Below are 13102 nucleotides of genomic sequence, written 5' to 3' on the forward strand. Positions count from 1 at the left end.
CTGGAGAGCAGTGTGGAACTATGCCCAAAGGGCTATAAATAAATAAGTCAAAATGCCCTTTGACCCAGCAATGCCACTTCTAGGATTATATCCTAGAGAGATCAGAGAGGTGGGAAGAGGACCAGTATGTAAAAAAATATTTATGGCAGCTCTTTTTGTGGTCGCAAAAAATTGGAAATCAAGGGGATGCCCATCGATTGGGGAATGACTGAACAAGTTGTAGCGTGTGAATGTAGTGGAATACTACTGTGCTGTAGGAGATGAGGATCAGGCAGACTTCATAGTAACCTGGACAGACTTATATAAACTGATGCAGAGCAAGAAGAGCAGAACCAGGAGAAATCTATACACAATCACAGACACAACATACATGTGACGACTGACTTCAATAGACTAGGCTCCTCTCAGCAATGTAAGGTTATAAGAGAACTCCAAAAGACTCATGATCAAAAAAGATATCCATATCCAGAGAAAGTGCTGCAGAATCTGAATGGAGATTGAAACAAACTACTTCCTCTGTTTCTTTTTCTTGTTTTGTTTCCTCTTTCCTACTGATCATTCCATTGGTTATAATCCTTCTTTACAACCTGACTAATGATTAATGTGATGATATTTGTAGATCCTATATTCGAGAGCATGCTGCCATGATGGGGGGGCAGGAGGAGGAGGAGGGCAAGGCATGGAAGGAGAAAGGGGGAGAAAATTTGAAACTCAAGGGACTGTAGAACTGAATGTTGTAAACTAAAAATAAATAAACAAATTAATTTAAAAAAAAACAAAAAAAAGTAATACAAAAAAAGAATCATAAGAATCACCTGAATGCTATGAGTATAAAAAAAACTTATTCATCCTGTTTCAAGAAATCTTTAAAGGCTCAGCTCTCTTAGAACTAGAGAGCAAAGTGGAAATAGAAAGAATCCACTGTTCACCACCTGAAAGAAACCCACACATGAAAATTTCCAGGAATATTATAGCCATAATTCAGAGCTTCTGGGTCAAAGAAAAACCACTGCAAGCAGCTGAAGGCAAAAATTCAAGTACTGAGTAGCCAAAATCAGAATTACAAACAATTTAGCATCCAACACTATACAGGAGCCAAGCGCTTAGAATATGGTACTCTGGAAGGCAAAGAATATAGGCCGTTAGCCAAGAATAACTTAACCAACAAAATTTAGTGTATTGCCACCAAGAGGAATATGGATCTTTAAAGAAATAGAAGACTTTCAAGCATATCAGATGAAAAGACAGGAGCTTCAGAGAAACTTTGATATGCAAACACAGCAGTCAAGAGAAACATAAGAAGGTAAATATGAACAATTATAATGGACTAAGCCAGGATGAACTACTTATATTCTAACATAAGGAGGTGGTACAAGTGAGCCCTCTGACATCTGGTTCATAGAGTGAGTCTGATTATTAGACAGAAGGCATGGGAGTGGTTTTGTTATATATTGATCTTAAAAGAAGAATGGAAAGGAAGAAGAATACATTAGTGGAGGAAAGGGAGAGGAAGGTTAGAGAAATCTGTCTCATATAATCAGTCTGCTTGAGTAGAAATCTATATGAACAAGAAGAGGATGAATACAAGAAGGGGCTGACACTTGAGCAACCTTACCTTCATCCAAACTGGTCAAAGAAGCAAAGAATACATACAAAGTTGGGTACAGAAATACATTTTCTCCATAGGGAAATAGAAAGAAATGGGGAGAGTAGAGAAGGAGAAATTAGAGAGAGGATAGATTAATGGAGAGATTAGTCATAATTGAAACACTTTAAATAAGAATGTACAAAAAGATGCAAAACTCTTTTCAGTGGCAAATAATTTGAAGCTGAGGTTTTACCTATTAACTGGAGAATGACCAGACCAATTGTAGTATATAAATGTGATGGAATACTATTGTGCTGCAAGAAGTGATAAAAGGGATGGCTTCAGAAAAACCTGATAAAATGAAGTGAGAAGAACTGAGAACAATTTATACAGTGACTATAATTTAAAGATAAAGAACTTGGAAAGACTTAGGAACTCTGATAATTATAATGACCACCAAAAATCTAGGGAAGTAATGATGAAACATGTTTCCTACCTCTTGAAAGAGAGTTAAAGATGCAAGAGTGAAGAACAAGGCTTTTTTTTTTCTTATATGGCTAATGAGAAAATTAGTTTTGCTTTACTATACATGTTTCTAATAGGAGTTTTGTTTTTCTTTTTTTTTTTGGATGGCAGTTGAGGTTAAGTGACTTGCCCAAGGTCACATGGCTAGTTTGTGTGTGTGTATGTGTGCGCGCTCATGTGTGTGTGTGTTAAGTATCTGAGGCCAGATTTGAACTCAGGTACTCCTGACTCCAGGACCGACACTTCACTGTGCCACTTAGCCGCCTCCGAGTTTTGTTTTTCTTTATTTTTCAGTGGGAAAGGGGAGTGTAAGAGGATTTTTGCTGATAAAAATATAAAATTTTTAGAAAACCATAAAAAATATGATAAAATATATGATATACAACTAAAACTGAGTTATTCCTTCCTGAGTAATTTAAACAAGTAATTGCCATTCAAAAAATGGAAAATAAGCAATAAAAAATTACATTAGCATTGCCCACAATTTTATGTAGAAGTTTAACCAGTTTAAGCTAATTGCCACAGCAAGGAGACCAAAAGAGTTCAGAAATTGCCCTAGTAAGAACATCAGCTAGGTGGCACAGTGAATAGAGCACTGATGTTGAAGTCAGGAGGACCTGAGTTCAAATCCAACCTCAGATACTTGACACTTAACTAGCTATGTGACCTTGGGCAAGCCACTTAACCCCTGTTGCCTTGCCTTCCCTCCTCAACAAACAAACAAACATCTCACTTACTTGCCATAGTAAGTTAACATCAAAGACAATGCCAATTTAGAATATATAAACATACTTGTAAAATCTTTAAAAAAAATGGACAGGTATGCATACTCTTGTCTCATAAAGCAGGAAAAAGCAACGGAGGATGACACCAATTTAAAGAAAGCTTGTTTAAACAGCCAAAGTCATCCTAAGGGCATTTAAGGATGAAATTGGAAGGAGGACAACAGATAAGGAAAAAATGGAATAAACATGCAAAAATCAATATAACGCATTTTTTCTCTAACAAAGATAGTAAAACCATCACACTTGAACCATAACTTCCCAGTGTGTGCTTTGGATTTCAGAGATGTAGAAATGGCACTGAAGAGAACAGAAATGGGAACAGCAGCCTGATGGGACCACGTATATGCAAACTATAGATGACACAGTTGTGAAGGGTGTGAAGGATTAGCTATTTAAAGTAGTTGAAGGAAGGGAAGCTTTGAAATATGGCAAAAATCTTGGACCTCAGTATTACTGAAGAATGGTGACCAAGAGAATATCATTAACTACTTGTCTGTCTGTCTCATTCTCTCTCTCTCTATATATATCTCCTCCCCCATTTATACAAAATTTTTATGAGAGTCGTCTTACCATGAATTGAGGGCATGCTTGATGAGAATGTTATTAGGGAACAAGTTGACTTTTGTAAACAATATTTAATGATAGATCACATCTTTACTATTTTCGCATCTAACTGAATGGTATAACAAATATAAGATCCCAAAATTCTTATTAATTATCTATTATGAAAAAAAGCCAATTCAATCTGGTAGAGCAGAATACTATCTGATAGATTTTTTCAACAAGCTATCTCTCATTCACATACTAAAATTACTAATTTTTTTGAGAGTGGTAAGAAAAACAACCTTGCTTGACAATCTTATGATCATAAGCAACAGGTGTAATATAAAATATATAGATGTATCTGTGCCAAAGCTTTTCATCACTATAATGGAGGAGATGCTGTAGAGTCTGGGTTGAAGAAACCTTCCTTGCCAAGGATAAAGTTCTCTAGATGTTTATATTTGCAGATGCCTTTGTGCTGATTACATTAAAACTTGGAATGTTGTTACTGAACCTCTAGAAGGAGAACTGTGAGCGTTCAAGAGTCTGGCCTACCACTGATAAAGACCCAGAGGATGAATATTTATTGCCCAGATTAAAGCATGCATTTCCACAAAAAACTTATAGAGCTTGCCTGATAGTTTGCATATCTGGGATAGATAGTACAAATAAACAACAAGTTTGGCCTAGAATTGAATAGAACAGGGTGAATTGCTTTTGGAAAATTGCAAAGCTCCCTTAACATCCTTAAACTTTCTATGAAAATGAAGGTCCATTTAAAAAAAATACCATCATTCTACTGGTGTTGCTATATGACGACAAAACATGGAATACTAAAATTTCCAGCAAATTAAAGATGATTTTTACAGAGAGAAATGAAAAGGCACATGGTGAGCAGGCTATAACATATAATCAAAGAGGAGCTTTGAAGAACAACTGGAGTAAAAGACATTATCACATAATTAAATGATAGGAAGAGAAAATGGACTAGTCATATGACAAGAGCAAGGGATGGTAGGCACGAGGTTGCTTTACTTTTACCTTTGTGATGTCAAGAGAAAGCAAGGAGGATCTCCAGCATATTTGGTGGATCCTCTGTGGTGAACTTAAGTGTTGTTGGAGAGAACTTCCAAATAAAATATATCACAGATCCGTTTGAGCATATGTAAGTACTTTTAATTGTCAAAACTTTAGAAGTGGGAGATTGTGTTAATTTTGTTTTTGAGTGGGAAAAGGTTTCATCCTTTTGCTATCTTTTAAATTTATAAACTCATTGAGAATAAGGACCTCATATCTTATCTTGTACTTCCCACAGTACCTAGAATTGTACCAGATAAAAATGAAGAATCACAGAATCTGAGTTGAAAAGGACCATTTAGGTCTTCTTGAACAGAAATCTACTCTGTAGCATCCCTGACAAATAATAGCCATTCAGCCTCTGATTGAAGGCTTTTAGTTAAGAGGAAACCTATGCTATTCTACTTTTGAAAAGCTCTTAATTTTTAGTGCTTTCCCTTATTTCAAGATTAAATATGCCTTTTAAGCTTTCACCAGCTACTTTAAATTTTAGCCCCTTGGACCTAAAAGAGCAAACCTAATTCTTCTAACATATAATGATGTTCACAATACTTTAAGGTAGTTATCCTGTCCCCCAAGTCTTCTGAGACATCAGCAAGTATTTGTAAAATGCATAGTGACTTCCTTCAGCGATTCCTTAGACGTCGTGGTAACCAGCAGTGCTCTTGCCCTCCTCCATCTCTTCCTTCTGGATGCACTACTGCTTTTTTCAATGTCTTCCCTTATCTGTGGAATCCAAAATGGAACACGAGGCTCTAGATGTGATCCAGCCAGGGCAGAATCCAGTATCTTATCATCTCTTTCCGGAGGTATTGCCTTAATTTTTTTTTTGCTTTTTGGAGGGCAGTTGGGGTGAAGTGACTTCCCCAAGGTCATACAGCTATTTTTTTTTGTGTGTTAAGTGTCTGAGGCCTTCTGACTTCAGGGCCGGTGCTCTATTCACTGCACCACCTAGTCGCCCTGGTATTGCCTTTCTTAATGCAGTCTAGGATCACATTAGCTTTTCTGGCTGCACAATCACATTGGTGACTCATACTGACCTTGTTGTCTGCTAAAGCGCCCAGATCTTTTTCAGATGAACTGTTCTCTAGCTGTACTTTGCTCATCTTACAATGTTTTTTTTTATACAAATATGAGACAGTTTTGGTGAATTTTCCAGCTATAGCAACTCCTGAAGACTGAGCTCTGTGCCATTGGAAGGATACAGCATACACTATTGAAATCATGATCGAAATATTCAAGTATCATTATCATTATTATTTTTGGTATCCATTTGATGGAAATGAACAGCTTCTCAGACATTGTGGTCCTCTTGTTATATGTTAGCTGCAGTGGCTGTTTGCCTAAATGCATCATTCCAAAGACCTTTATTGATAAAGACTAAGTACATAGCTGTCATGATGTCTTGCTAATCATCACAACTTTACATTTATATAGATTAATGTCTTCTAGACAATATTCTGGTCACAAGACTGGAAAGTGGAAAAAGGATTATTGCAAATGTTGACTAATTTTTTGTGTCCCCCAAACTCCATTCCAGAGTTCACATTAATATGTTATAATAATATATTACATTTATATAACACATTAAGGTTTGCAAAGCATTTTGTCTGTGTCATATTATTTAAACCTCATAACAACTCTGTAAAGTTGGTGCTTAGAGATAATTCTCCCCATTTTAGAGGTGAACATACTGGGGTTCAGCAAGATTAAGTGATGCACTCATGATCATACAAGTTATTCAATATTGGATCAGGAGAATGAGGTTTGTTTTTGTGTTACCATTTCAATTTTATGTAAGATATTTTTTTTCCTTTTCAAAAAAATAAATTTTCATTGATAGCTTTTATTTTTATATCATTTATATTTCCCAGTTTATCCCTGCTACTTTCCCTTTCTGAGAGCCATTCTTTTTTTTTTTTTTAAGGAAAATTGATCATAAAGCTTTATTGTATTTCTCAGTTTCACTGACTGGTATTAGAGGAAAGAAAGGGAAGATTGTAGGAAGGACATAGTGCAAATAGGAGGCGCGAGGAGGCACAGTGTATGGAGAGCTGAACTTGGAATCAGGAAGATGTGAGTTCAAATTTGATCTCAGAAACTTCCTAGGAGTGACCTTGGGCAAGTCACTTAACCTCTTTCTGCCTCAGTTTCCTCACCTATATAATGGAGATAATAATGGCACATACATCCCATGGTTACTGTGAGTATAAAATAAAATACTTGTAAAGTGCTTTGTAAACCTGAAAGTACTAAATAAATGCTCTCTTATTACTCTTTTTTCTTAATAATTAAATTTTATGTTTATTTTTAGTTTACATCATTCATTTCCACAAAATTTTGAGTTACAAATTTTCTCTCCATCTTTCCCCTACCCACCATCCCAAAACAGCAATTCCACTGTGTACCTCCTCCCCCAATCTGCTCTCAGAGAGCCATTCTTTACAACAGATTAAAAAGAAAAACTTAAGCAAAATATCTGAGGTAGTGAAAATGTCTCACATAAGTCCCTCTCCCCACCCCCTGCCCAGAAACTGGGATTGGTAAGGAGGTATTTCTTCTTTGGGGCCAAGCTTGTTCCTGATAATGTTATAGCATTCAATTTCAGTTGCTTTATTTTTTGTTTGTTCCATTTGTGGTGGTGGTTTCATTCTGTGTATTGTTTTCCTGGGTCTGCTTACTTCACATTGATTCAGTTCTTATAAATCTTCCCATAGTTCTCCATATTTATCAGATTCATAATTTCTTATAGTACAATAACATATATGTACCAAAATTTGTTTAGTTGTCTCCCATTTGATGAGCATCTGCTTTCTTTCTATTTCTATGTGTAGGCAAGCTCCTTTTATTGTAGGCAGTCTTTTATTGTTAACCTTTCTAATCTTTCTGTATCAAACCAAAAAAATTAATTCATAATAGGCACCATAACTACAGTGTTTGAGGTAGAGGTGGCTATGAACTGTTTTCATCTATGCTGAGGTGCAGGAGCATGAATTATTGTGGAGAAAATATTTTTCCATTTGTGATCCTTTTGGGGGGAGCATTTTTGCCTATTATATGTTATATAGGCACATTCAAAATGACAGATTAAAAAGTAACATTTGCCATAAAGTTTCAGTAATTTTTTTCCCTTTTCTACATCTGACAGACAATATGATGTGCTGGAGAGAGAGCTTGGCCTTGGAGCCAGGAAGACAAGGGTTCAGCTCCTGTCTCTGGCACATACTGGTTGGCTTTATGATGCTGTGCCCTCAGCAATTCTCTATATTAAAGTTGTAGAAAAGGTGCTAGTCTGCATTGGTAGAGGGAGTTTCTTCATCTGGCAGTTCCCTGTGTCAGTGAGCTCACAGGTCAAGTCCCTAGTCCTATGAAAAGTATTATGATGCTATCCTCTACATCTCATGTCAGGAACCTCTCTCACTCTAGGTGTGTTCATGTTAAGGCAAATATTTGTCATTCCTCTTAGCCTTTTCTTTTTTTATGGTAATAATATATTTTTCTTCTCTTGGCAGCTTGTTCTTCGAAAATGGTGCGAATTAATTCCTGGGGCAGAATTCAGGTGTTTTGTCAAGGAAAATAAGCTTATTGGTGAGAACCTTTTTTGATGTTCTTATAAAATGACCTTAAAGAACTAAACTTTTGTGAAATAAGTTATAAGTAGCTGTAGAATTTTGGAGTATGGTTATTTGGATTATGATTATAAGTTATTACAGAATTTTGAGATACTCTCTTCTAAAAAGTCTAAGAAAAATACTTGAGCTGGGGCATGATGGAGAAGGTCCAGGGAATCAGCAATAGGGCCTGGAGAAAATGAAGATACAGCTGGCCTGGGCACTTTCCTTAAAATATTAGTTCTGGGCATTGCCTAAAAATCCGAGAAGGGGCTACTGGGACAGAATGTACTTACAGTATGAGAAGACAGGCAAAGTGGACTTTCAGCCTGAAGAGGCTGCTGTGGCATGGGGAAAGAGTCTGGAGAGTCAATAAGAGAGGAATGAAAATAAAAATGCTTTTGTACACCTAGGTCTTTTTCACTTCCTTTGATCTCATTGTAGGATAGGCCTAGTAGTGGTATTCCTGGGTCAAGTGACATGCACTTTAATAACTTTGGGGATATAGTTCCAAATTATTGGGGTTTTTTTGCTTTTTGGAGGGCAGTTGGGGTTAAGTGACTTGCCCAAGGTCACAGGCTAGTTTTTTGTGTTAAGTGTCTGCATCTAGATTTGAACTCAGGTCCTCCTGACTCCAGGGCTGGTGCTCTACTCACTGCGCCATCTAGCTGCCCGTCTAGATTATTTTCTAGAATGTCTGGAGCAATTCAAAGCTTCACCAACGGTACGTTAATGTGCCTGTTTCCCAGGAGCTTCTCCAAAATTTGTCATTTTCCTTTTTTGTCAACTTTGTCAGTATTGTTGGTGTGAGGTGGAACTTCAGAGTTTCTTTAATTTGCATTTCTCTGTTTATTAATGATTTACAAAAATTTTTCTTGTGGCTGTTGATATCTGGGTTTTATTTTTTTAATTAGAAAATTGCCTCTTCATATTCTTTGACCATTTATCAATTGAGGCTTTTACTCTTATTGATTTTAATAAGTTCTTTATTTATTTTGGGAATGAGAAGCTTATTAGAAACTTGCTGCAAAGATATTTTCCCTCCAGTTATCTGTTTCCCTTCTAACTTTAGCTCAGTTGGTTTTGTGAGCACATTGCATTTTTGGACAGCTCTAGTGGTTTAAAAATATTTATTATATCACTTGAAACCTGTCTCCCTATAACTTATATTCTTAGAATACCAGAGTTGGAAGGGACCTCATTGATGGTCAAATTCAATATCTGTCCAAAACTTGAGTCCTTTCTACAACATCCTTAACAACTAGACTTTCAGCCTCTGCTTGGAGTCCTCCATGGCAGAGAACTCAGTGCCCTCATCAAAAGTCTGTTCCACATTTTGGCATCTCAAATAGTTACTCCTTATTCTGAGCATAAACTTAACTTCCATCCATTTGTACTAACTAGCTTGTTCTGTGAAAGCAATCCTGGAAACTCAGTGAGACAACAGTATGGTGTGGCAACCACAACAACTGATACAATCTGAGGATACACATTCATCCTAGTTCCACCCTTGAGAGTTTCACAGGAAAAGTCTAAGATCCCTTCACCTTGACAGCCCTTCACATATTTGATTAACAACAAAAGCAGCAACAACAGCAATAATACTATTCATTGACAATTATATGGTACTTGAAAATTTGTGTATTGATTTCTTCATAACAATCCTGTGTTAACAAGTCTTTAATAACAATCTAGATGACAAAATTGAGGCTCAGAAGGGTTAAATCTTTTGTCCAATGTCATACAACTAATAAATGTTATCTAGGTTGGGATTCTGACTCCTGTCTTTCTTGCCTCTAAGTCCAGTATTGTGTCCACTGTGCCACACTGCCTTTGGGGTCCAGGGTTCTAGGAAGAAGAACGTTATCAGCTTCAAAGAACAATACGGCCAAAGGAATGATTGGTCCAGCAAAATCAAGGTCAGGGGAAACACCATGAAGGGACTGGCCATTGGCTGCAATGATGGATATGCTTCACACAAAGGATTAACTTTGTGTTTAAATAATCAGTTCCCTTCCTACTTCACTGAAGACAGTGCAGTTGAAGGCTCTAACAGATAGGTTAGAAAAGTTCACTTTTAAAATTTTTAATTAGTTCAAACACAGGCATGTTATTCTTATCTGGGATATTCTTCTGTAATTAAATGCAAGAGTACAAATCGCACATGTTTGTTAGCCTACTCTCTGTTATTTTTGAAATTCCGTTTAGTAATCTTTATCCTGCTGAAAATCCAGTTGAATAAGAGATGAGGTCAGTCCTTTAAAAAGTCCAAAAATGATCTGTTTCTGACAGATGAACAGTAAAGTAGTTCATACACTGAAATGCTCCCTCAAGCCCCTCAAGCTTACAGGTGCTTAATAAATGTACGATGAAAAAAAGAAGTACTTTATTGCCAAGTTTCTTCTTAAGGATCAGCATTCTCAGTTCTTATTTCCTTTAATGTGACAAACTTGTTTCAGCTTATCAGTGTCCTCTTAAAATATAGGACCCAGGGTTAGATACATAATTCAGTGTGATATAGTGGAGAGAGTACTGGGTTCAAATCTGGCCTCTGACATTTTTTTTGGTGTGACTTCTCAGTGCCAGCAAGAGATTTTCTAAGATTATTAGTTGCAGACCAATTGCTGTTCTGCATTAATGGTAGGAGTTTTCATCTTAGGAGTTCCCTGCATAATAATAGTTAACATTTATATAGCTCCTATTATGTACTGAGTACTGTGCTTGTGCTTTTTACAATTATTACCTCGTTTGATCCTCACAACAACCCTGGGAGATAGGTACTGTTATTATCTCCATTTTATGGATGGGGAAACTGAGGCAAGCAGAACTTAAATGATTTGCATAGTACGTAGCTAGTACATGTCTAAAGCTGGATTTGAACTCAAGTACTCTAGATATTCTATCCACTGTGTCTAACTGCCTTAGATAAAATCAAAAGTCTAGATTGGAATGGTGATAATAATACTTTTAATACTTATCTCAAAGGTTTATTTTGAGGTTCAGGTGTTAGCATGTATATAAATGCTTTGTAAATGTAAAATTAGCTTTTTAAAATATCAACTATTGTTATTAAGGCCCCAAATATGGTCTGACCACAAATAGTCATGGAACTATTGATTGCCTTATTTTATACTTTCGTCTAACTTATTTATGTTTAAGATTGTTTGAGCTTTCTTTTGGGCATCTGTATTATGCTGATGGTTCTCCCTGAGCTTGTGGCCAACCAAGACCTCCCAAATCTCTTTTATAAGATCTCCAAAGTCTTCTATAACTCCTTTTAAGTAAAGTTTCCCCAATGATGCTTTTGTGCTATTGATTTTTTTGGAGCCTAAAGGTATATAACCTTATATTCTATTTTTTAAAAGAATTTTCTTTGCAAAAAATAAAAATTTTATTAAGTAAAATCTCTTGAGACCTTGGTTTATGTTTTTGATAGATAAGTGATATCTTTTTAGTTTTGAAATGCTTCATTTGTCATTGTAGTTTTGAAGGTTGATGATGATATGCCTAGATGAATCTGATTTGGGGTTTCTTCTTGTGCTTCTCAATTCTAGTCATAGGATATCACTTGTTTTGTGGCAGTTCTGTGATATTTTCTTTTAATATAGTGATTGAAAATTTTTCTGTGGTATTTCCTTGCTTCCTTCCTTGAATTATCCTTCAGAGTTATCACTATGATTGAACTGTTTCCCAGTTCTTTCCCAAACAGAATTTTCTAACTTTGTTCTCTTTTCTACTGAATCAGTGCTGCTTTTCATTACATTTATTATTACTTTCAAATCCTTATATTGTTATTCTCTTGAGTTTTGTCATCTTCTCCATCCAAGACTTTTAGCTGCATATAGTTTTTCCTTTAATTTATCTTTTTTCTTTTCTTCTGTTTTCTCTGCTAAGAAGAGTGTCTTTTAGATTGGAAAGGACAGAATAAATATGGCTAATAGCAAGTCATTATGCAAGATGTTTAGAAAACACTTCCTTGACCTTGGTGAGTTTACAATCATAGGCTCAGAAGAATTTCATCCCAGGGTAATGAAAGAATTACCTTAAATGATTGTTAGGCAGCTTTCAGTGTTCTTTAATGTTCTCGGAATGTTCTTTAAGTAGAGAATGGGAGAGACTTTCTCCACAGGTTAACAGGTTTTACAAACTGCAGATTTAAGTGAGCTTGACATGTACTTTTTAACAAACATATTGTTTCGACCCACTTTGTGGTGCAGTGGATAGATTGGCCCCAGACTCCAGGAAGGTTCATCTTTTTGAGTTCAAATCTGTCCTCAGACACTAACTGTGCGACCCTGGACAAGTCACTTAACCCTGTTTTCCTCCATTTCCTCATCTGTAAAATGAGCTGGAGAAGGAAATGGCAAATTATTCTAATATTTTTGCCAAGAAAACCCCAAACGGGGTCATACACGTGATTGAAAAATGACTGAGGGGTAGCTAGGGGCACAGTGAAGAGAGCACTGACCCACTGAGTCAGGAGGATCTGAGTTCAAATACGGCCTCAGGCACTTAACATAAAAAACTAGCTGTGTGACCTTGGGCAAATCACTTAACCCCAATTGCCCTGCCTTTCCCCCTCCAAAAAAAAGAATGAAAAATGACTGAACAACAACAAATTGATCATGAGCATCCAGAAAAGGAGTAGTGATCATAAAGAGCCAGCATGGCTTCATCAGGAATATGTCATACCAGACTGACCTTGTTTCTTTTTTTTTTTTTTTTTTACAAGATTACTGAACTTTCAGATTAGGGGAATACTAGAATAGTTTACCTATATTTTAGTTAAGCATTTCACAAAGTCCCAAGCTTTACTTGTGGGAAAAGTTGGAGATGTGGGTTAGATAGGAGTACAGTTTTCTTTATTTGGAGCTGGACAAGTGGCCAGACCTAAAGAGTAATCATCAGTGGTTTGATGTCTCATTGAAAAGGAGGACCCTTGTGGAGTGTTACAGTGATCTCTGTTGTGGAAC

General features: G+C 36.3%; 1 protein-coding gene across 2 annotated transcripts in view; it reads left to right on the forward strand.

Moving 5' to 3' along the window:
• CDC123 (cell division cycle 123) overlaps positions 1–13102 on the forward strand; it is a 116527-nt gene that overhangs the window by 72319 nt on the left and 31106 nt on the right. For both annotated transcript variants that reach the window (XM_069106403.1, XM_069106404.1), the window contains one exon: positions 8031–8106. In XM_069106403.1, coding sequence (XP_068962504.1) covers positions 8031–8106 — 76 coding nt within the window. The remainder of the gene's footprint in view (positions 1–8030; positions 8107–13102) is intronic.

Source organism: Petaurus breviceps, unplaced genomic scaffold (assembly GCF_028583685.1).
Source record: "Petaurus breviceps papuanus isolate PSGF00001 unplaced genomic scaffold, PetGlider_PUasm1.0 79, whole genome shotgun sequence".
NCBI classification, from domain to species: Eukaryota; Metazoa; Chordata; class Mammalia; order Diprotodontia; family Petauridae; genus Petaurus; species Petaurus breviceps.